This window comes from Sceloporus occidentalis, unplaced genomic scaffold (assembly GCF_023333645.1).
Source record: "Sceloporus occidentalis isolate IW3139 unplaced genomic scaffold, rSceOcc1.0.p SCAF_23, whole genome shotgun sequence".
NCBI classification, from domain to species: Eukaryota; Metazoa; Chordata; class Lepidosauria; order Squamata; family Phrynosomatidae; genus Sceloporus; species Sceloporus occidentalis.
The window spans coordinates 4,970,186-4,992,121 of record NW_028317003.1 but is presented as its reverse complement, the minus strand read 5'-3'; the positions used below and the strand labels follow the sequence as shown (position 1 = coordinate 4,992,121).

General features: G+C 40.4%; 2 protein-coding genes across 2 annotated transcripts; one reads left to right on the top strand and one right to left on the bottom strand.

The window, feature by feature from the left end:
- Window positions 1–4,480: 4,480 nt before the first annotated feature.
- LOC149300725 (ELL-associated factor 1-like) lies at window positions 4,481–13,590 on the bottom strand. Its single transcript, XM_089484919.1, has 6 exons — window positions 13,485–13,590; window positions 9,833–9,927; window positions 8,203–8,339; window positions 6,696–6,859; window positions 6,292–6,525; window positions 4,481–4,527 (listed from the first exon to the last, which is right to left on the bottom strand). Exons 1-6 carry the CDS (start codon window positions 13,588–13,590, stop codon window positions 4,481–4,483), a joined length of 783 nt encoding a protein of 260 aa, XP_089341045.1.
- Window positions 13,591–15,610: 2,020 nt separating this feature from the next.
- On the top strand, window positions 15,611–20,882 carry LOC149300724 (tRNA N(3)-cytidine methyltransferase METTL6-like). Its single transcript, XM_089484774.1, has 5 exons — window positions 15,611–15,907; window positions 17,023–17,157; window positions 19,347–19,517; window positions 19,738–19,879; window positions 20,740–20,882. The coding sequence occupies exons 1-5, from the start codon at window positions 15,611–15,613 to the stop codon at window positions 20,880–20,882; spliced, it is 888 nt and encodes a 295-aa protein (XP_089340900.1).
- The last annotated feature ends 1,054 nt before the right edge of the window (window positions 20,883–21,936 follow it).

The window sequence follows — 21,936 nt, the reverse complement described above, 5'->3', positions numbered from 1 at the left end:
CCCACGACCGAGGAGAGGACGTCACCGTAAGTGCTGTCAATTTGATGGAAGTTCCTGCCGCGTTATGTCTGCAGAGATAGCAGATTAAAGATAGAAGATGGGGAAGAGGAAGTGGTCGGCAGAGAAGGTAGGGAAACATTTAGATAGCGTGTGAGTAAATGAGAGTGAGAGTGAGAAAATGAGAAATTTTCGTTGGCTGCTTTTATATATAGGTATAATTTTCTTTGTAATTCAGGAACCGGTAAATACGTAACTGTGGCGCTAAATAACAAATAACAAAATAAATGTTAAAATTCCTTTAATGTGATGTTCACATACTACATCCATATGACCAATACCAAGAAGCAATGTATATATGTAAAAAGTTACTTTATTCTATGAAAACAAGGTCTTTAACCCCTTAATGACAATTGCCGGTCCTGGCACGGCACGGAAAAGCATGTGCTTTACGACAATTGACGTGCCAGGACCGGCACGTCTTTAAACGGGTGCAGAAAGCGATCTACTATCGCTTTCTGCACCCAAAAAGCGTTGCTGAATGCCTCGACCTCGAGGCATTCAGCAACGCCGCGATCGGCACCAAACACTAACCTTTTGATGGGCTGTGACCGCTCCGGAGAGCGGTCACAGCCGCAGCTGCCGGCAATCTTCGCCATCAAGGAAGATGGCCGCCGTCCTGTAACAGGAACCACAAATTTTAAAAGTTCGCTAGATAGTCCAGACCATCTAGAGAACTTTGGCTCCACTTGCAGGTTGAATACAGGTACTGCATTCACCATGCAAGTCAATGGAGCCCAGCTTTCTAATCACAGTGTGATTAGTAAAAATAAATTAAAAAATAAAATAAAATTAATAATAATTAGAAAAAAATAGTAAAAAAACAGTAAAATGTAAAAATCATTTCCCACTGATGTCACTATCAGGGGAACCTCCAAGTTGAAAAAAAATGTTAAATTTTTAAAAAAAAATAATAAAAAAAAATATATATATATATAAAAAATATATTTTTGTGAGCAAGTCCTAAAATTAGCATATTAGCTTAAAACAATTCTCGCATGGAAAGAGTTAAAATACTGGCATATTAAATGCCCGTGGGGTGTCTACTTTTAAAAAATGTATGATTTGATGGGGTAAATTGAATGGGCCAGGTTCAACAACGTCCCAATTAACACGGGGGGAAGGATGGCCACACATCTAATTTCCAATTAGAAAAATGCACACGTACCAAATGTGGCCTTTTAGTTCCCCCAAAAAATGACACACCCATGCATGTGGGGTATCACTGCACTCAGGAGATGTTGCTGAACACATTATGGGGTGTCGTGTGACAGCGGCATATACCAGGAGCTGTAAATTCATACATAAAGTAGGTGTGTGTGGGAAAAATACACACACAAAAATATTACTGCAAACTTTGAAAAAATGCTGGTGGTAAAATATGTGCATGCAAAGAGTTAAAATACCAGCATTTAAAATACCCTGTGGTGTCTAGTTTTGAAAAATATATGGTTTTGTTGGGCACACTGAAATGGCCTGGCTCAAAGATGTACCAAATAGGGCATGGGCAGTGGATCCCAAATGCCAAAGTTCAACATTGAAAAAAGCGCATGCCCCAAATGTGGCCCTTTTGCCCCAAAACAGCCAGGCAAAATCATTCATGTGAGGTATCGCTGTACTCAGGAGATGTTGCTGAACACATATTGGGGTGTTTTGTGATAGTGACATATACGAGAACATTTTAATTCATACCTGAATTAAAATGTGTGTGGAAAACCAAATGCAAAAAAATGACTACCACAAAGTTTGACAAAGACTGGTGGTAGATATGGTGCATGGAAAGAGTTAAAATACTAGCATTTGGAATACCCTGGGCTGTCTAGTTTTCAAAAATATATGACTTGATGGGGTAAATTGCATTGGCCGGGTTCAAAGATACCCGAAATGGCACATGGGGGGAAGAATTACCAGATTTGGAAAAAATGGCTTTGAAATAGCAAAACGCTACCTGTACTTATTGCCCCATAATGGGTAGAAAAAAGCAAAAAAACATAAAAACATTGGGTATTTCTAAACTCAGGACAAATAGTAGAATCTATTTAGCAGGTTTTTTCATTACCTTTTATAGATGAGTAAAAGATTTTTCAACTAAAAGTTAGAAACAGTCATTTTTTTCTAAATTTTTCACCATATTTTATAATTTTTTTAATAGTAAATAATATGATACAATCAAAACAATGTCATCTAAAGAAAGCCCTTCTTGTCCTGAAAAAAACAATATCTAATGTGTGTGGGTTCAGTAAACGGGAAAGAAGAAAATTACAGCTAAACACAAGCAGCGCAGAAATGTTAAAAAGGCCATTGTCACAAAGGGTACAAAAAGTAAAATCAGCCTTTGTCTCGAAGGGGTTAATTAAACAAATAGTTTGAGCTGTAAAAAAAATACACTATTTGTACATGGTTCCACATTAGCCAACATTATAAGGGCGAGATATCCCAAACAAGGAACAAAAATTAAAGGGAATCGAAACATTTTTGGAGGCAACATACAAATTTAAAAACATGCAAAATAATTTATGTGCAAACAAGTCTTCTTAAAATTTTTCACCATATTTTATCAAATGGGCATAATCAGTGCAGTTACCAGTCGTGCTTATACTTTATGAATCACGTTACCTCCTTTATGGATTTATAGTGCAGTCATGATTTTCTGGTATTTAAATTTCCTAATAATATATCTGGCATTACAAGTGCTTTACTTGGAAACCCCGGCCATCTTCCCTTTTCTCAGCTGAAGAATAAGTTCCCAAGCGACAAGTCAGCATTTTGCTTTGCTTGCCTGACTAGTGGCATCATTACTTCGGTCACTAAAGTTTCTTCTACTAAGAAACCACAAAGTCTTAATGCACCGGGTATCTCCATATTGTGTCTGGTTATGCTATTGCCAGCTTTGGTCTGTTTATTGTTCTTGGCCAAGCCTATACAATGTTTGGAGCTTCCACCATGGCTATTAGTGTATTTATATAGATACTTATCTGTCGCATTAGATGCAATTTAGGAAAGGCTCTAAAGCTAAAGTGTGAAACAGAGACAAGACTATGGCATTTTGTTGAATAAGGTTTTCTTAAAACTCTTCTTTTTGGTCTAAGTGATGTTTTCGTTTCCTACTCTAGCTGGCACAGCAAGTCACTAAATCCTACATTCTGCGTGGAATATTGCAAACAGATAATAAAAAGGGTAATTGTGGGTAGACAGAAAACATGTAAAAAAATCCCCTGGTCCTTAAAGTGTTAAGTGATGATGCATTCTTGTTGGTGACTGCACAGGAAATCCTGATCACAAGCCATAACCGATATACACGTATATATGCTTGAAAACACATCTCGTATTCAGTTTAAAGTGCTACAGCCACAGTGTAACCTTTACAAATGTGATCATCTAATTATCTTTGAGTCCTACAATTTTGGAAAGAAGTAACATTTCATTCGTCTCCTGCTAAGCCCTTCTTTTAGGCCGAGGCTGACTTTAGCTTGTCTAAAGTGTTGATGGCACCAGTGGGTTTATTAGTGAACCAACCCTCGAGCGTGAAAAGCACTGGGAATGTGGGGTACCCCGCATCATGGACCAACAATGAGACAGCCTTTGGGGGAAGTAACCAAATAGTGATTCTCACTAAAAGCTACTCAAGTAGAAGAAAGACAGTGTCATGAAGCAGACTGAATTTGTTTTAGTAACACCAACCTAAACTTCCTAAAGTGGTGAGCAGCAAACCATACTGGAAAAAATATACCGGTATCTATATATATTACGATGGTATAGAGTATAATGAAGACATTCACTTACTGTGATAACACAGCATAGATTCCCTACTACATTAAAAGACCGGAGCAATATCGCTCCATTGAATATATAGTACAGCAACCTCTTACCCCGTCTTCCACGTCACACCAAATTCCTACTACGAATACCTATGTTGGGTGGCTTAGTATTTATATATGTATTGATGCATAAACTACATAAAAATACTATAGCTTGTATGAAATGTATAGCCATATCGTGGCAAACACACTCTGCGATGATACATTTATTAAAACCACAGGGTTTTTGATGTGCCAAAGCATTCCTGATGAAGTTACTCTGTATCCACTGCCGTGTCTGTCTTCACAATACCATTTATATACGTACGGTAAAACAGATTCATCTCATACTGAGTTGTATGGAGAAATTATATCAGATATCCATAGCACAGGATGGAGCGTATGCTTGCTCTATATTTATCACTGGTCTACTTAATTCTCCATGTACATCAGTATACAAGCAGCTAATTAATAATATGCATTTTAACTAACACGTTTGCTTTAGACGAGTCTCCGTGTTTCAGCCACTGAGGACTCTTTTTTTTCCGATGCATTGTGCTTTTCTATGTACATGAAAACAACAAAAATATACTTATATATACATGAAAATGATGATTTTTTTTCCTTTAGTCATCACTGTCACTTCCAGACTCACTTAACTGGAGGTCATTCCCTAAAAAGAAAAAAAAAAAAAGTATAAGTATATAATTAGTACTTATTATAGTTAGCATTACGTTCTGTAGTTAAAATTTCTCATTGCCAGCTGCACTGGGCTGTACTGGTGATGACAGGCGGCCCTGACACCTAAAGTCCAGTGGCCACCGACAACTTGAGGCTGGCCAGCAGCCGCACGCTCCATTTTCATCCTCTTGTAGCTTGCGGACGGGCATATGAAGCTTTTTGCCTGGTGTGCCAGTTGGCCAGTCTGGGCCCGCACACATACCTAAAGTATTGTTATAGCTGCACAAAAATTTTATTAAGGCATGGAGGTGCAAAACTACTTGAGAATTCAGACCAGCCACATGTAACTTGTAACAAGTGATGCTCATATAAATAATTCAACAAAATCAATTGATCTGTGAATAATAATGAAACAGTCTGAATAAATCCCAATTGTGATGGCTTGACGACTGGGTCAGAGAATCTCCAAAACGGCAGCTCTTGTTGGATGTTCCCAGTCTGCAGTGGTCAGTACCTATCAAAAGTGGTCTAAGGAAGGAAAAGAGGTGAACTAGCGACAGGGTCATGGGCGGCCAAGGCTCATTGATGCACGTGGGGGGGCAAAGGCTGGCCCGTGTGGGCAACTTCTCAGTCGGGTAAGAGGTTTATTTTTTCACTTTGAAGAACGCACTTTAACATACCCACAGTGTACTTTAATATGCATTCTTCTGTAGTGGGGGTTACTAAACCTGAATGAATATGATAGCTGCATGGTCCCTTTTCTAGTGTTGTATTTGCCTTTCCCCCGCCCCCAGCTACATAAAAAGTAGCAAGAAATGTCATACCACAGGAGGAGGGCAGCCGCTGCAGCAGGACTAACTTCTAGGTCCCGTGATTTTTTTTTAAAAGAATTCATATCAATATACAGCATACTATAACATACTGTACATTCTTAAAGTTTTGAGGGAGATTAAACTGAAATAGCTAAATTCATGAATTAAAATGAGCTACAGGTTGTGCTTTTTGTTATTGCCTTCCAGATAAAAGTTTACCATGTGGAAATTGAGACCGGTAACAGCATGTGGCGAAGCTAGTATTATGAAGTTCTCTCCATTTCTTCACCTACCCTTACAAACACTATCTCTGCATTAATAACAACCTGTAGCAGAGTTTAGTTAATTGGAGGAATAATTATGCAGAGCCTGCGAACAGGAAATTAACATGCCCTTCCCCATGTTATACATACTGCTTATTTGCATTACATAGGTTACATCATATGCATATATTATATATAGCAGATCAGGTTTAAGGCTGTAACAGGGGGGTTGCAAACAACCTCACCTTCCCTTTTTTCCTTCCATCCTGGATAAATCTAATCAAGCTCACTGAGGCAAAGCACATTTATTTTGCTGACCGGAATTATCAACCTTTAGCACAGCAGCTCTCCCATGAAATGGTAATGCTGATTATCCAGCAATGATTAGATCTATTCCTTGCAAGCATTTCCAGAACATAACAAGAACACCAAGGCAGCCTTTATATGCGGATGCATTCCCTAAATTATTAACAAGTCAAGGAGCGGCTATAAAGGCAAAGCAAATATACACAAATAAAAATCTACCAATTTCTAACGGTCCATCTATCATTAAAATACATTTCTAATGAACAAAAATGATCTGAACAGCAGTGTGGGATTTTCTTCTGCCAGCGCTAATGAAGTAAACTCCTCATCTGTGTACCCATCATATATACATATTACTGATGCAGGTTTACTTACGTAGCGTGTTCATGAGCTGATTAGCTCCCTGGGGTCTGCTAGTACCATTGGAAACAGGCGTCCTGCCGCTGTACTGCTGTGGTGGTGGCTGCTGCGTAGGTGATGTGCGTGTGTCATCTTCTTCCCCACTGCTAGAGCTGTCATCATCAGACCCTGAAGAGCTACCTGATTCCGAGGAGCTGCTGCCACTACTGCTGCTCATCTGCTCAATTATCTCCACCTCAGCTCTGAGTTCTAGGAAGTGGGCAAAAAGGATAATTCATTATCTCAGTACAGTAACAATACAGGCAGAAATTCCTGACTCTGCATGTATTCAATCCTGACAATATTTTCTTAGAGCAGCATTTCAGAGGTAGATTAGTGAGGTTATTATCAGCGCAGAATAACAGAATCTGTGATTTCACCTCTTTTAATATCATCGAGCTGTGGTTCAGGAGAAGGATGATCTTTCACAGGAGAGGTTTTAGGCCCAGCAGCCAGTTTTGATGGGGTTTTGAACTGGGAGGTAGACTGAGAACGGGCGGATTGCTGCTCTATCCGAGCCTGAATCTTGCTGCTGCCTTCAGCTCTGAACAGGAGAAAACAAAAACAAACAATACCCATTGGAATCATAAACACAACATATATTGTGATTCATTTCTATGAATCACAACATATATTGTGATTCATAGAAATGACTCCCATGCATTAATCTCTTAAAACAGTATGTCTTAAATTACAGCTTGGGGATGCATGGATGGATAGATGGATGGTGGAAGGAAGGTTTCTGGACAACAACAAAAAAAAAAATCAACCAGAAAAAGTTGCTTCCAGGAGGAAACGTGAGTGAGGTTTCATCTCGTATTGATGTTTAAGGCAACAGATTCTTTCTGCAAAGAGTATTGGCGCAGATTACTTCCTTCTGACTTTATAAATAAAATAGTTTTTAACAATACCACAGTTTCATATCATCTGAGCTAATTGTATATCTTGAACAGGCTATAAGAATAATCAATGGACAGCAAACATCTAGCTGAGCAAATGTTCCTACAGCTTGTTATTATACCCATAGCATGAAGACACATCTCATGTCTCAGTTTCAGAATTGAATTACTAATTATAACTTGATATTCATTAACCATACTATTTGTGTAAAATTGTACCCACAGAAATTATATGGGTTTTTTTTTTAGGACAACAAAGGCTTTCTTTAGATACAATTATTTTGATCATATCATCTAATTTACTTAAAAAAAACACTTTTTCTGACTTTTATTTGAAAAATATTTCACTCATCTTATACAAGCTAATGAAAAAACCTGCTAAATAGATTCTAATATTTGTCTTGAGTTAAGAAATACCCAATGTTCTTATGTTTTTTTGCAAGTCATAGGGCAACAAGTACAAATAGTGTATTGCTATTGCAAAACCATTTTTTTCCAAATCTGGTCATCCTGCGCCCATGTCCTATTTGAAGCTGGCCAATTCAATTTAACCACATCAAAACATGTATTTTGTGAAAACTAGACACCCCAGGGTGTCTAGAACTGTGTTTGTGGTAGGAATTTTTGTGTGTGTTTTTTAACAGACACTGTACTTCAGGTATGAATTTACAGCTTGTGATATGTCAATATATACCTTTTATTGGGCCAAAAAGTTACATAAACTTTAGAGACCCAAGTCTCCTCTTCGGATGAAATCTGAAAAATAACAGGATTCCTCTGATGTGTAGACTAAATGGAAATTAATCAACACACATTAAGTTGCCTTGGAAGATATATCCATTTAAGTTAATGCTGATGATACTATGTCTAGGAATAAAACAAATTAAGCAAAGACATGGTGTGATTTAAATAGACACTGTGATAGTTTACAAATCATTCCAAAACCAATGAACACACCAACAGTGCCACAAAGTGTAATGAGTGTTACCTGGTTTTCTTGACCTGTATACTGCTACTCAGTTTTTCAAGCATATATTCACCAGTATCATGGTTAATAATAAGCACACAGTCCTTCTGATATGGACGCTTATTTCCCTTGAATACTGTCATGGGGGGTGTAGAACCCTATTAAAAAAATAATAATAAAAAATACAACATTTAGTGAGGTCCACACAAATGAAATTATCAGATGAAAGGCATGTTTTTTTCATGTCAGTATAGCCTTCTGAATAACATGTGTTTCATACAGACAGCATTATACTCATCTACAGTCATTAATTTTAATTTATGCACATTTTCTGTTTATTATTTTAGATACATATGTGCAGCTCTGAGAAGGTAAATCACCAAGATTGGAAAAAAAGGCATGTTGGAAGATAATCCTAATTTGTCAGGGAACACAATACCAGGAAAATGTTCCTTTTGTGAATAACCTGGTAAGTGACTATGAATCCATACATGATGCTACAGTGCTGTGAAAAAGTATTTGCCCCTTCACGATTTCTTCTATATTTACATATAATTTTAATATTAGAGAAAGATAACCCGAGTAAACACAAAATGCAGTTTATTTCATGTATAGCAGGAAAAAAAATCTAACTCAACCAGGCCCTATGTGAAAAAGAAATTTCGCCCTTAGAAAGTAAATTTAATTGATAATTGGGTTCAATTGCACTAGAGAGGCATAATCTAAAAATGGAGAAAACTTAGAACAGTGATTAACCTTCCCAGGAGTGGCCAGCCTACCAAAATTACTCCAACCTTCAATATGACTGAATGAATGACTCCACAGCAATGTAAAAGACTCACGGGCCAGTAATTGCAAATGTTTGATTGCAGTTGTTGCCCCCAAATAAATGATATACTGAGAATAATTTGGATTTAAAGGTGCTGTGCCACTTACACAAAATATTAATCACACTGTTGTGCATGTAAACCTTTATAGATCTGACATCGTATTATTTATGCTGAATGTTTGATCACATAACACAGAAGCAATTGTTTTCTTTTAAGTTTCTATGGCAACAATATATTAGTGTCTGCTTTTGTGTTATGCGACAATAAGGCGTTCCTGGCAAAAAATTATAAATGAGGCATATGTTTACATCGTCAAACATTTTTTTTTGGGGGGACACTTCTATGAATTATGTTTATAATGCTGCAATTGGTAACGTAAGTGTTACATTCAGCAGAGTGGGTAGAATGGCATCTTTAAAGTATAGACAAATTAAGGTTAAGACACAAGTGCTGAGCAAAAAAGACCTTCTTATTTCACAAAGAGAGGTTTATCCACTAGCTAAAAAGGATCACGGTTGCAAGGAGAAGCCTTTCGGGATTAAAAAGAAAAAAAACCCAGAAAGGATAATTATTGTGAGGCAGTTAATTGTGTTTGTACGCGTTTTGCACACCTGCTGCTAGGTTCTTTTTCCCCATCTTAAAAGGTAAGCCTGTCCTTCACTCTGATTCTATTGAAAAAATAGGTTTTCTATTATTATTATTATATATTATATATGTTTGTGGAAGGAATTTGAGATTTTATATGGCTATTTAATAAAAGTGAAGTTTTATACAGAGATCACACACACATCTAGTTTCTAATATTGAGAAGAAGAACTTACTGGGATGTGTGGCAATGTAATTGTCACTTCATCCCCTTTGCCGACTTGAAGTTCACCCTCACAAGAAGTATCTATGGATGCTGGCTTGAAATCATCTGGAGAAAGAGCGAGAGATGTAGTTAAATACATTATGTTCTACATAAATGGTTAAGGCAGGAGACATGGTAACCCAAGTGGACCTGCATATATACACAATGTGGGTTCATTCAGTAAAAGTCTGAAGGGGGGGGGGGTTGAGGTAAATGATACATTTTAAATGTAACTAGAAATCCATTTACTTATCTTCCCCCATGGCGGCAGATGATTTTGGGAGATGTAGTTCCGCAATAGCTGAACTTTTTCCTTACACGAGGTGCAGAGGAATGAAAACTCAACTCAATAAAGACATTATGTTTACAAACTGTGATTACTATTCACACTGTAGGTAATCGCACTACAAACTGTTTACTGCATGCATACGAATTAATGTAAAAATTCCAAGTTGAAGCTAATACCAGCAAAGACAAATAAGATGAACTTCCCTATTCTAGACACACCAAAGGTTACTAGATCTAGTGCCACCTTAGATTCTAGATCTCTCAGACTCTTTCTACTTATTTCTATAACCAATAGAAGAAGCAGAAAGGGGCAATTAAGAATCCATACGACTGTACTACATAGCCATGAAATGCAGAATATTAAAACATTACGCGTTTGTAGTAACATTTTGAACAGCCAACCATTTGTGTTTGTGAAGCCTTTTAGCAGTGGTGGTGAACCTGTGGCATCCGTACCACAACGGGCACGCCAAGCCTCTGTTGTGGCAGGCGGCCAGGTTGGCGACTGACCAGTTAATGTTTTACACTGGCCCAACATCACATTCTTAATACATTAATATATAGTGTATGTGTGTGCATGCAGGTAAGCGAGTTGGTGTATATACTTATGTGTGTTTTTTTGGAAGGTGAAAACATTACACCAGGGGTAAGCACCAACATGCATCGTTGGCACTTTGAGGTCTGCAACTTGGTTTCATGCAGAAAATTGGCACATACAACATCACTGCTTTATAGCTAGTGTTGAATTATGGGATTTGTGAGTCTGATGATGACAATTATCTTCTAGAAAAATAAAAGGTGGGCAATACTTATAATACAATTGGCAGCTGCACGTGTACAGCAATAAGCATCGATCAGGATGAACACTGTGAGGTAGTGGACTACCACACATCTATCTCCCCTTCAATGGCAGTCTGTGTGTCCTCCCCACCTAGTCCTTCAACAGCCAACACCAAGAAGTATTGGTAATAATTTATTTCAGGGAGAAACAAAAATCTTGCGTGGCTGGGTAGATGGGTCTCTATCAGCCGGGATGTTAATCCAGCCCTGCCTGCAGGAAAAGCTAAAAATGGAAACAACACCTCTTTAAACAAACTCCACTTTAAGCCAGGATCCCATTACACGATAAGGCAATTGTCCAGAGATTTAACCTTTCACAGGAGACTAATTAAATGGTTACTTTATAGTTGGCATTGTATGCCACGTACCTTTCACATGTGATTTTATAAATTTGTTCAAAGGAACCATCAACACTATTTCATGGGGTAAATTAATAAACAGCTTTGTAGTGGGCTTTTTTTGTAAGAGATATACAAAACATGTATATTTATTATCTTTAAAGTAACACTATAGCCATCATATGCACTTTAATGGTTATTATCCTGGCCTATGCCGACTACGACATTCCTCCTGCTGCAAAACCGGGGGGGGGGGGGGGGTGTCCCATTGATCTTTGATCTGCCAGCATATCCTGGTGCTTCATGTCCTAAAAGGCACAAAATGCTTCATGTCCTAAAAGGCACAAAATGCCTGTTAATGCAATCAAGACACCAATCACAGAGTGGGCGCTGCCTAGGTCAGCCTGAAAGGTAAATTCATCGCTGCATATCATAGCTGAGTTGCCCCTTTAAATTAACATTCCCTCCATACATTTGCTTGTTAACCAAGCACTCCCCAGTGCCTTGGCGTGCAAGAGATGTGCTTAGGCAACTACATTTCCTGCTTGTCACTGCTCGCTATGCTTACTTCCTGCTAGCTCCAGAGCTGGCTCGTGAGAGGGTGTTTAACAAGAGCCCAGCGTAGATGCTCAGAAAGCACTCCCATTGGTTGCTGTTCAAACATCCAAAACTAGCATGAAGGTTGGACAATAGAAGGGACAGTGCATTGCAGCTTGGTAAATCAGGGCAAGGACCAAGTTGGACCTACAGTGGTATTCTACAGTAGAATGTGAGAGCAATCAACTTCACATGCAAGAGCTCCAAGGGACGCTTGATGAGAATTTCACATTTTATTTTTGTAGGAAACTGCTTGTTGTTCTTTCTAGTTCTGTCTGTTTTCCCGCATTACGGTGCCGGACAATAAAATAATTATTAGGTGACTCTGTCCAAAGTGCGTATTATGCATTGACATGGATTTGTTCCTTTCTTGTATTTTAGGTTTATTTTTTATTGGCTCCTGAAACTGCATGAAATAGTACAGTTGCAGTGAAAAAAAAACATTTGCCCACTTCATAGAGGGATTTTAGGAAGAACTAATGATACCAAAGTCTGGCACTATTATAAATCCAACCAAATGTTCAAAAAATGCATTTCAGACTGGAAAGGGGTTACATGGACCTTTCTGGGGTCTCCAGAAAACCACATTCAGAGCCATATTGCCCAACTGGAGAAAGTTTGGGACTACAATGAATCTTCCAAGGCTGATCTCCTACCAAACCCCTCTAACGGAACAGGATGTAAAACATTCCAAAAAGCAGCAGCTTTTATAAGGGTATCTTGAAAAAGATCTGTATTAACCCTGCAAACAAGGCAGTATTAAAACGGAAACAAAATGTGGAATGCTGTGCTGGTGACCCATCAAGGTTCCCCTTTAAAAAACCTACAGGACCCTAGTAATGGTATAGCACGTTTAGCAGGTTCTAACAAGGAGCTGGTCTTAGTATACATATACTGGACTTCTGACAGGGGGTTTCTAGAGCAGGACTGCTTTCTAAACTGCTACAAAGACACTGGTTTCCCATATAACAACAAGCATACACTGGCAATGCTTCACCTGTATATTACTGGATGAGCAAAACATTCCTTGCCAACATAGAATCTAGTGGTGCTCCTGCACCCTAAGTCACCTATATGGGGGCTGTCACTTATTGTCTTGGTCTCTGTTCTCAAAACATTAGTTTTGACTTAGGGTCCTTACTAAATATATAGCCTCAGCTTGTGTATGTTCATATGGCTCAGTTGTTCATATCTCCCATTATTTCAAATGGCCATTGCATTTTAATGTATACAATAGCTGAGCCGTCCCTTTGGGTTTGGCGTGAACGTGTATGTTCTAGTGCATGTATTGGTTATCAGTGGGGAGGGGCTTGTCTCCACCTGCCCCCAAGGGCCAGCCCTCTCCTGCTCCTAAAGAAGAGGGACAGAAATATTTGGATGTACCCTGATCTGTCACATCTACACCATACACATACACTGATACCAGCAAGACAGTACAACATACGGCTATTATCCCACGTGACAGGCTGTATACGTGATGTATTAGAGAATGACGTAATCGCCAAAGCAGCTCACGCGATTGGTGGCTAAGCTGGAGCGACATCACTTCACGATACTCACAGCGTACGGTGTGGAAGGAGGAGCGTGGCCTCTTCTCAAAGCTTTCGCCGAGTTTCAACCCGTGCTCGTCCCGGTCAAGCGGCGGCGGAGGTGGCGTTCCGTTCATCCCAGAGGGCCTTGGTTACTGTATAATGCCAACAATGTTCCTACAATAATACCATAAGCAATAAGGTGAGAGCGTCTCGTACATTCAGTCCGGGTATCTCACGGCGCAGGCGCACTAAAGCTCTAGGCACATAGATCCCTCCGCGCAGGCACCGCAGCTGGAGGGACGCCTCCTCTATTGGCACTGCCGAGCCATGGAGTCCTAGACGCAATGCTGCGAACTTCCGGTTTTGGTGTTTGCGATCTACGCTGCCTGTCAGCCATCCGTATACCTGAATATTAGCAAAATAAATGGGATGACTTTACTGCAGACTGCCGGTGTGAATGTTCCCAAGATGTGGATATTTAGTGCATGCTTTACTTACGCTTAGCTTTTCATTCCTAGAACACCCATATGGTGCGTCTTGCCATGCCCGGCGAACGTTATATGGTGCCACAGGACGTTCTGTCCATGGAAAACCCTTTAAAGTGCCCCTTTTGCCAATTGTCATGGCCAAATCAATGTAAGCGGGTTGTACAGGCTTGTATTAGTTAATATTGGCATTGCATACTATAACAATGTCAATTCGATTTGCAATACACTATAGGGAGGCTTCCATATATGCTGACCAATTTCTTATCCCCCTAATCTCATTGTCATAGGAGACTTTGGTACATCTACGAGAAAGACAATTTCTATCTAGACAACAGAGAGACAGGCCCACCTGGAAAGCGACGCAGACACAAAGGGAGCGTAGACAGGAGAGTTGTGGTTTCCACTACTTGATTTCATTATGCATTATGAAGAGCCAACCCAGTGAGCTTCTACAGCAGGAGGAACTTGGTTGGCCCTATACAATATATAGTTAAATCAGCGAGGGGTTTATTCACTAAAGGGAGAATGAAAGTTTCAACCTTCTCGTGTCACCATTCATTGTAAAGGGCTACAGCTGGCAGGCTTCTTCAGCAAAAAGGTGTAGCTGGACTTGCTTAATGCGTTTGTCGAAGGGTGAGGGAATCTCACTGGTTTGACAATGCATTATACAGGCCGTGACGCGCTTCTCCAGCAGCAGATGCTCACTTGGGTTGGATCTTCGTAATGATTAGTGGAGCGAGGGAGTTGAAAACACCACTCTCCTGCTAGCTCTTCTAACAACTCTCCCTCTAGTGAATAAAGTGACACAGTGCAAAGTGGTTGAGTTCAATAGCCATATTAAGGCCCCCCTTAATTCATAATGCACATTACTTATAGATATTCCCTCTGCCCCCTGGATATGCCACTCTGCCCCCCCCGGATATGCCACTCTGCTCCCTAGAAATGTCAGTCTGCCCCCCCGACTTACCAATGCATCCCCAGACTCTCTGGTGTTGCGCGATGCGCGCAGCCAACCTCTGCTGCCGGCACTTCCACCGGGGCTTCTATGGTGGCGCACCGGAAGGTTATGTCACGCTGGTGTTCCACCATAGAAGCCACAGCGGAAGTGCCAGCAGTGGAGTTGGTCTACTCGCATCGCGCAGACGTCCACGGCTGCCGGAGTGGAGAATCCAGGTCCCCTGCATCACTGTGGGAGGATCTGGATCCTAACCCTGCTGCTTATCCACAGCAGGACGAAATGAAAAAAAACACCCCCCGGCGCCCAGAACTGCATCGTTGGGCGATACAAATTGCGCATTCCTGCGCTTAACCCCGAATATAGGCTGCACCCCCACTTTAAAGCACTTCTGCGCCCAAGGAGCACATATCTATGCTTCCCAGTGATTCCCCAATGCCTCCATGCTAGTCCCATCCTAGGGGTAAGAGATGCCTAAATACATTGCTGGCCTTAGTAGTCTAACCAGCACAAGTCGGTATTAATAAGCTGATCTAAGACCTAGTTAAAGAAGGAGGTACCCTTTTAAGAATCCTCAAAAGAATAAAGTATCCACGCTGGATGTTGTTGCTCCCGTGTTACCTCAACATCCCATAAAAGAATATGGGGCAATTAAATGTTAGCATTTTGTAAAATAATGAGAACCCTTGCTTTTTACTCACAATTTCCTCCATGGGTTCCTGTACAGAAGACATGAGCAACGTTCAGATTATCAATGACTGCTGCACCAAGACATTGTTTTCTGAAGCACCCTTCCAGAAAAAGCAAGATCAAGAAAGAAGCCTCTCTCCAGAAGAAGCCAAGAAGGTACAAAATGACAGGGATCTGGTTTCTGAGTTCAAACAGCTAAAGCTGGAAAGGGAGGCACAGAAGAACTGGGACCTTTTCTACAAGAGAAACAGCACTAATTTCTTTAAGGATAGACATTGGACAACAAGGGAGTTTGAGGAACTTAAAGCCTGTCGGGAGGTAAGCAGTTCCAATGTTTGGTGCTTACAAATTGTGGAGCATTTTTTACAGAACTGACCAGAAAAAAGACTGGTTACCTAGGACTGCTGATTTCCATCATAAAAACCAGGTTTGGTGGTCTTGTTGACAGGCCATATGCTGCTAAAGCTCATTAAAAGTGTCAGCCAATCAGCTGAGCCCAAAATGCATGATCTCATTTTATCTTAGAACACATTCCAATACAATGTATTTTTATGACATATCCACTTTTTTGGGTAACTTTCTCTTCTCAGACCCCATTTTCATTTCATCGCAATTTTAAAGACCTCCCACGAAATCCTTTCCTTTGTAAAGTGTCAGGGTGTGGATGATTAAGACGGAGCCATTCTATTGTTTATGTTATAACGGAATCACGGTGTTTGTCTAGTATACTATGTAAAAACTATCACATTTTAAAAAAAGAAACCACACAACACTTTTGAAAACATATTTAGAATCTGATTCATGTGACGACTAAATTAAGTTTATAGGAGAATAACTTAATAAAACCATAGTTTTGTGAAATATTTAAATAAAATATTTATATAGGGTACAGCTCACCAACATAGAAAAGGTTAGCAAACAACTTAATACCAAACCGTTTGAGGCTTTATTCCTATAAACTGTAGGAATAGCTCAGAGGAAAGAATTGTAAGAGGAGATGTGATAGAAACATTTAAATACTTAAAGGGGTTTAACGAAGCACAGGAGGAAAGTTTATTTCAAAGGAGGAGACATTTTTAGAACAGGAGATCATAATCTAAAACTCGAGGGCAAGAGTTTTAGATGTAATCTAAGAAAGTTTTTACTTTACTGCGAGAGTGGTAGATAAATGGAACGGCCTCCTACCAGAAATGGCAGAGGCTAATACAGTGAGGAAATTTAAACATGCCTGGGGTAGACATAAAGCTATCCTGCATCTAAGACAAGACCAAGGACTTATTATTCTTATTAAGTGTTTTATATAAAGCTATCATATTCCACAGCGCTGTACAATGATTAATTCCCGACTCTTCCATCAGGAAAGATGGACCGAATGCTTCTTATCTGTCATTAAATTCTATGTATTTAAGTACATTATGTTTCTTTTTTGGCAGTTTGAGAGCCAGAAACTTACTATTTTCGAAGCAGGGTGCGGTGTGGGTAACTGCCTGTTTCCGCTACTGGAAGAAGATCCTGGTTTGTTTATATATGCATGCGATTTCTCACCGCGAGCTGTGGACTTTGTAAAGGTTTGTAACAACTCATTATGGCTTCAGACCCTGTTAGTTTGCTTGTCCAGAATTAGTTGTTTTATACCATAAATAAATGAATGTATACATCAGCATTTTGGAGTATTATGCAGGAAATATGGGTTTGCTTTTACATATCAAAAACCAGCGTTGGTATGGAATATTCAGGTATAATGTAAAAAAGGTACATTTTGTATTTGTCCTTTTCAAACAATATTGGCATATATGTAATGCATTCTTTTTATCTTGCTAGTGCTAAACGTGTAGTGGGTTGGATGTGTTCTTGGGTGCTCACCCATTGGGCTTGATTGGCTAAACAGAGCGCTATCAGGAGAGGAGTTCTTTAGAATCCACTATACATTATGAATGTCTAGAGAGATAAACCTGCAGGAAGAGCTTGGTCGGCCCTGCATAGTTGTAACAGAGAGACTTCTTTAAAGTCATCTCACCTGCTGAATTATGCATTGTGCATGGCCAGCTCAGCTCTTCTTGCTGGAGAAGTCTTTCAGTGTTGGACCTTTGTAATGAATAATGAAGTGATTGAGTTGAAACCACAACACTCATTTCTCCGTACCTGTGAACTCTCCGGGTTTGGCCTGGAGACTCTGGGTGAAGCACCGCTTCCCTGGATCACCATGGAGAAACTCCAGGTTGAGGGACCCTCATCCTGTCCACTTCCCCTCCAAAAATGGGCAGCTTTGAGCAGGACCACCTGCCAGAGTCAGTGGGACCGGTTACCTGCATTCCGAAAATAGGTGGCTCTGGGTAGCTGGGGTCTGGATGTTCTCTCCCTTTAGTGAATAAACCCCAAAATGTCAGCTTGGAACTTCACACTGTGTAGATCAGGTGGTTCTGTTTTACTAGACATGACTCTAAGGATTCAATTTACCGTATTTGCTCGATTATAAGACGAGGTTTTTTCCAGAGCAAATGCTCTGAAAAATACCCCTCGTCTTATAATCAGGGTCGTCTTATAATCAGACCTCTAATAGGTCTGATTATGAGACTAAGATCCAAATCCCCCGCAGCGATGCAGAGGACCTGGATCCTCCTGTGTTAACCCCCCCCCAACTTACCGGTGCTTCTGAGTCCCCGGTGCTTAGTCCGGGCTGCGTGTAGAGCTCTACACGATACAATCGCGTAGAGCTCTACACGCTTCCCGGACTAAGCACTGGGGACCCAGATGCAGGGGACCTGGATCCTCCTGTGTTAACCCCCGACCCAACTTACCGGTGCATCTGAGTCCCCGGTGCTTAGTCCGGGCTGCGTGTAGAGCTCTACGCGATATAGTCGCGTAGAGCTCTACACGATACAATCGCGTAGAGCTCTACACGCTGCCCGGACTAAGCACTGGGGACTCAGAAGCACCGGTAAGTTGGAGGGGGGGGGGGGGCATAACACAGGAGGATGCAGGGGACCTGCATCCTCCTGTGTTATTCCCCCTCCAACTTACCGGTGCTTCTGAGTCCCCGGTGCTTAGAGCTCTACGCGATTCGCGTGGAGCTCTACATGCTGCCCGGACTAAGCACCTGGGGCTCAGATGCAGGGGACCTGGACCCTCCTGTGTTATGCGCCCCCCCCCAACTCAGAAGCACCGGTAAGTTTGGAGGAGGGAGGGGGAGTGTTAAATGGGGGGTGTAAGGCATTTCTGGAGGCAGAGTGCTCTGTGAAATGCCTTTTAACCCCTTTAATGCCACTCTGCCTCCTGAAATGCCTTAAACCTCCCTATATGCCACTCTTCCCCATAATATGCCTTTTAACCCTCTAAGTGCCAGAGTGGCATATAGGGTTAAAAGGCATATCATGGGGCACAGTGGCATATAGGGTTAAAAGGCATATTATGGGGCACTGTGGCATTTAGAGGGTTAAAAGGCATATCATGGGGCACAGTGGCATATAGGGGATATAAGGCACTTCTGGGGCAGATGTGCATAACTGGGGGGCAGGTTGGAAAATAGAAGGAAATAAAACCAAAATATTTTTCTCAAGCATAGCTTTTATTAAAAAAAGTGTTTAAATGAATTAACATTTACTGGTAAAACTTTTTTCCTATAGGGTCGTCTTATATTCAGGCTTTTTCTTTTTTTCCTAAATTAATATTAAGATTTGGGGGGTCGTCTTATAATCAGGGTCGTCTTATAATCGAGCAAATACGGTATATTTATTTGACCGCTTTTACTACTTTGCAGCAAAATCCTTTTTACAACACAGAGACCTGTAAAGCATTCCCGTGCGACCTGACCAAGGATGAGCTGACTGATAACATCCCTGCAGACAGTGTAGATGTGGTCACCTTAATATTTGTACTTTCTGCCATTCACCCGGAGAAGATGCAACTTGCTGTTCAAAATATTTATAAGGTAAGTCTGTGATTTTCGTTTGCTTTTCCAGAACCATGACGTAGAAAATACACCAAAGTACCACAAATAACAATATTCATAATAAATACAAATCTTACCTATCCTAGTACTCTGTACAGTACAACAATCTAGCACGGTTTGGAGTATATCAATATATTTACCTCCATGTGGGTTGCTGGCCATTGGGTTACATGGAAAACTATGTTGTATTTTTCTATAGGTGTTGAAGCCAGGCGGATGTGTCTTGTTCAGAGACTATGGGGTTAGTGATCATGCCATGTTGCGGTTTAAACCAGGGAGCAAATTAGGAGAAAATTTCTACGTTAGGCAAGATGGGACAAGGTCTTACTTCTTCACTAAAGGTGAGCCTCCACGGTTTTAAATTCCAGGTAGGATTTGTTTTGCAATGGTACACATACACTTGAATTCTTAATGTATCTTTAATATCTCTTAATATTAGAATTATATATATATATATATATATATATATATAATAAAAAAAATGTTAATACAAATGGCTTGGAAACATACACATTTGTACTGAGATCACCCAGGGTAGAATGTTGCATGTCCTATATTGAGGACCATGTATGCGTAATGTTTGTGGTGCCGAATTTGTTAATGGACTTAATCGGTCTGGCAATGAATTTAATGTTCCGGTTGTTTGTCCATTCTATTGGTTTCAACTCTGATAAGGTTACTTTCAAAACTTTGCACCAGAAGTGTGTGTGTATATGTGTATATATATATATATATATATATATATATATATATATATATATATATATCTATATATCTCCCACTAGGTATCATAGGCACCAACCAATGTTGTACAGATCAGTGTGCATAAGAGTTACTGAATTCTGCATGGTTAGGTACAAAATGCGTTGGGCGTGAGCCAACAAGCAAAAATTTTCTTTTAATTTTGTACGCTAGGCAAATGCAATGTAAACATAACTTAGTTTCTGGATTCACATGCATATTTTTCCTCGATTCTTTCAATATTATCTCTGCAGAGCACTACAAAAAATGCATGATAATTCGATCATCTGGAGTGAGTGTTCTCAATACGGATGCATCAGCCATACCAGCTAGTAGTACTACGGTCTCTGATTTGGTTCAGTGCCATTGTATGTGTATTATGTTGCCATTTTGGTAGTCCATTAGGAATCTTTACTTCTATTGTTTACCCCCTATTGTTTTTTATCTTCTTCCCCCCCAGAATACTTGCTAAGTCTGTTCTCAACAGCAGGGTATGAGGAAGTGTCCAATGAGTATGTCCTTCGAGAGACTGTAAATAAGAAGGAAGGACTTTGTGTTCCGCGTGTATTTCTCCAGAGTAAATTTCGGAAACCTCAGCAATAATTTTAATCATCAGTGTTTGTATTTTTTGTTAAAAATAAACCGTATATTTTCTATTAAGTACAATCTCTTGTCTTTTCTTAATATGTGCAAAATCATTTCAGAATATTTATAGTATCTCACAAAAGTAAGTACACCCCTCACATTTTTGTAAATATTTTAGTATATCTTTTCATGTGACTGAAGAAATGACACTCTGCTACAATGTAAAGTAATGAGTGTACAGCCTGTATAACAGTGTAAATTTGCTGTCCCCTCAAATATAACTCAACACACAGCCATTAATGTCTAAACCGTGGCAAATTGGGTGTTCCCGCTCTCACACTCTCTCTTACTGGTCACTGGAAGTTCAACATGGCACCTCACGGCAAATAACTCTCTGAGGATCTGGAAAAAAAGAATTGTTGCTTGTGACGGACCGTCCTGTGCCCCAGACTGGACACATCCACCCGTCGGCTCCTTCCCTCTCCCAGTAAGCGGACACGCTGTGGCTGTCCGAAGAAAGCAGTCACAGACCAGCAATTCCCTCAATCATGAGACAGGATTTCATGGTTTGAGGTTAAAACAGAATTGCCTTTTATTACAAACACACAGAATTTATATACAATCTCCATTCACTGTGCACCGAACCCAACCCCCAATCCCATCAGCCACATCCCCTCACAAATCCCATCGGTATACAGGGGATGTATCAGGTGAGGGGATTAAGGGATACAATGGGTTTCCCCCACCTGTGTTATCCCCCCTGTAGTGCGGGTGCCATCTGGGCAGACAGGGCTGTGCTGGCAGATTAAGAGCCCCAGCCAAGTTACAGGATTGTTTCTTTGAAGGCCGGAGCTGCAGCCACATTCAAACCGGGTACAAATAAATATACTGTATTTGCTCGATTATAAGACAAGGTTTTATTCGTCTTCTAATCGGGGTCGTCTTAAAATCAGACCTCAAATAGAGGTCTGACTATGAGACTAAGATCCAGATCCCCCGCACCGCTGCAGGGGACCTGGATCCTTCTGTCCCCCCCCCATTTAACACCCCACCCCACACACACTTACCGGTG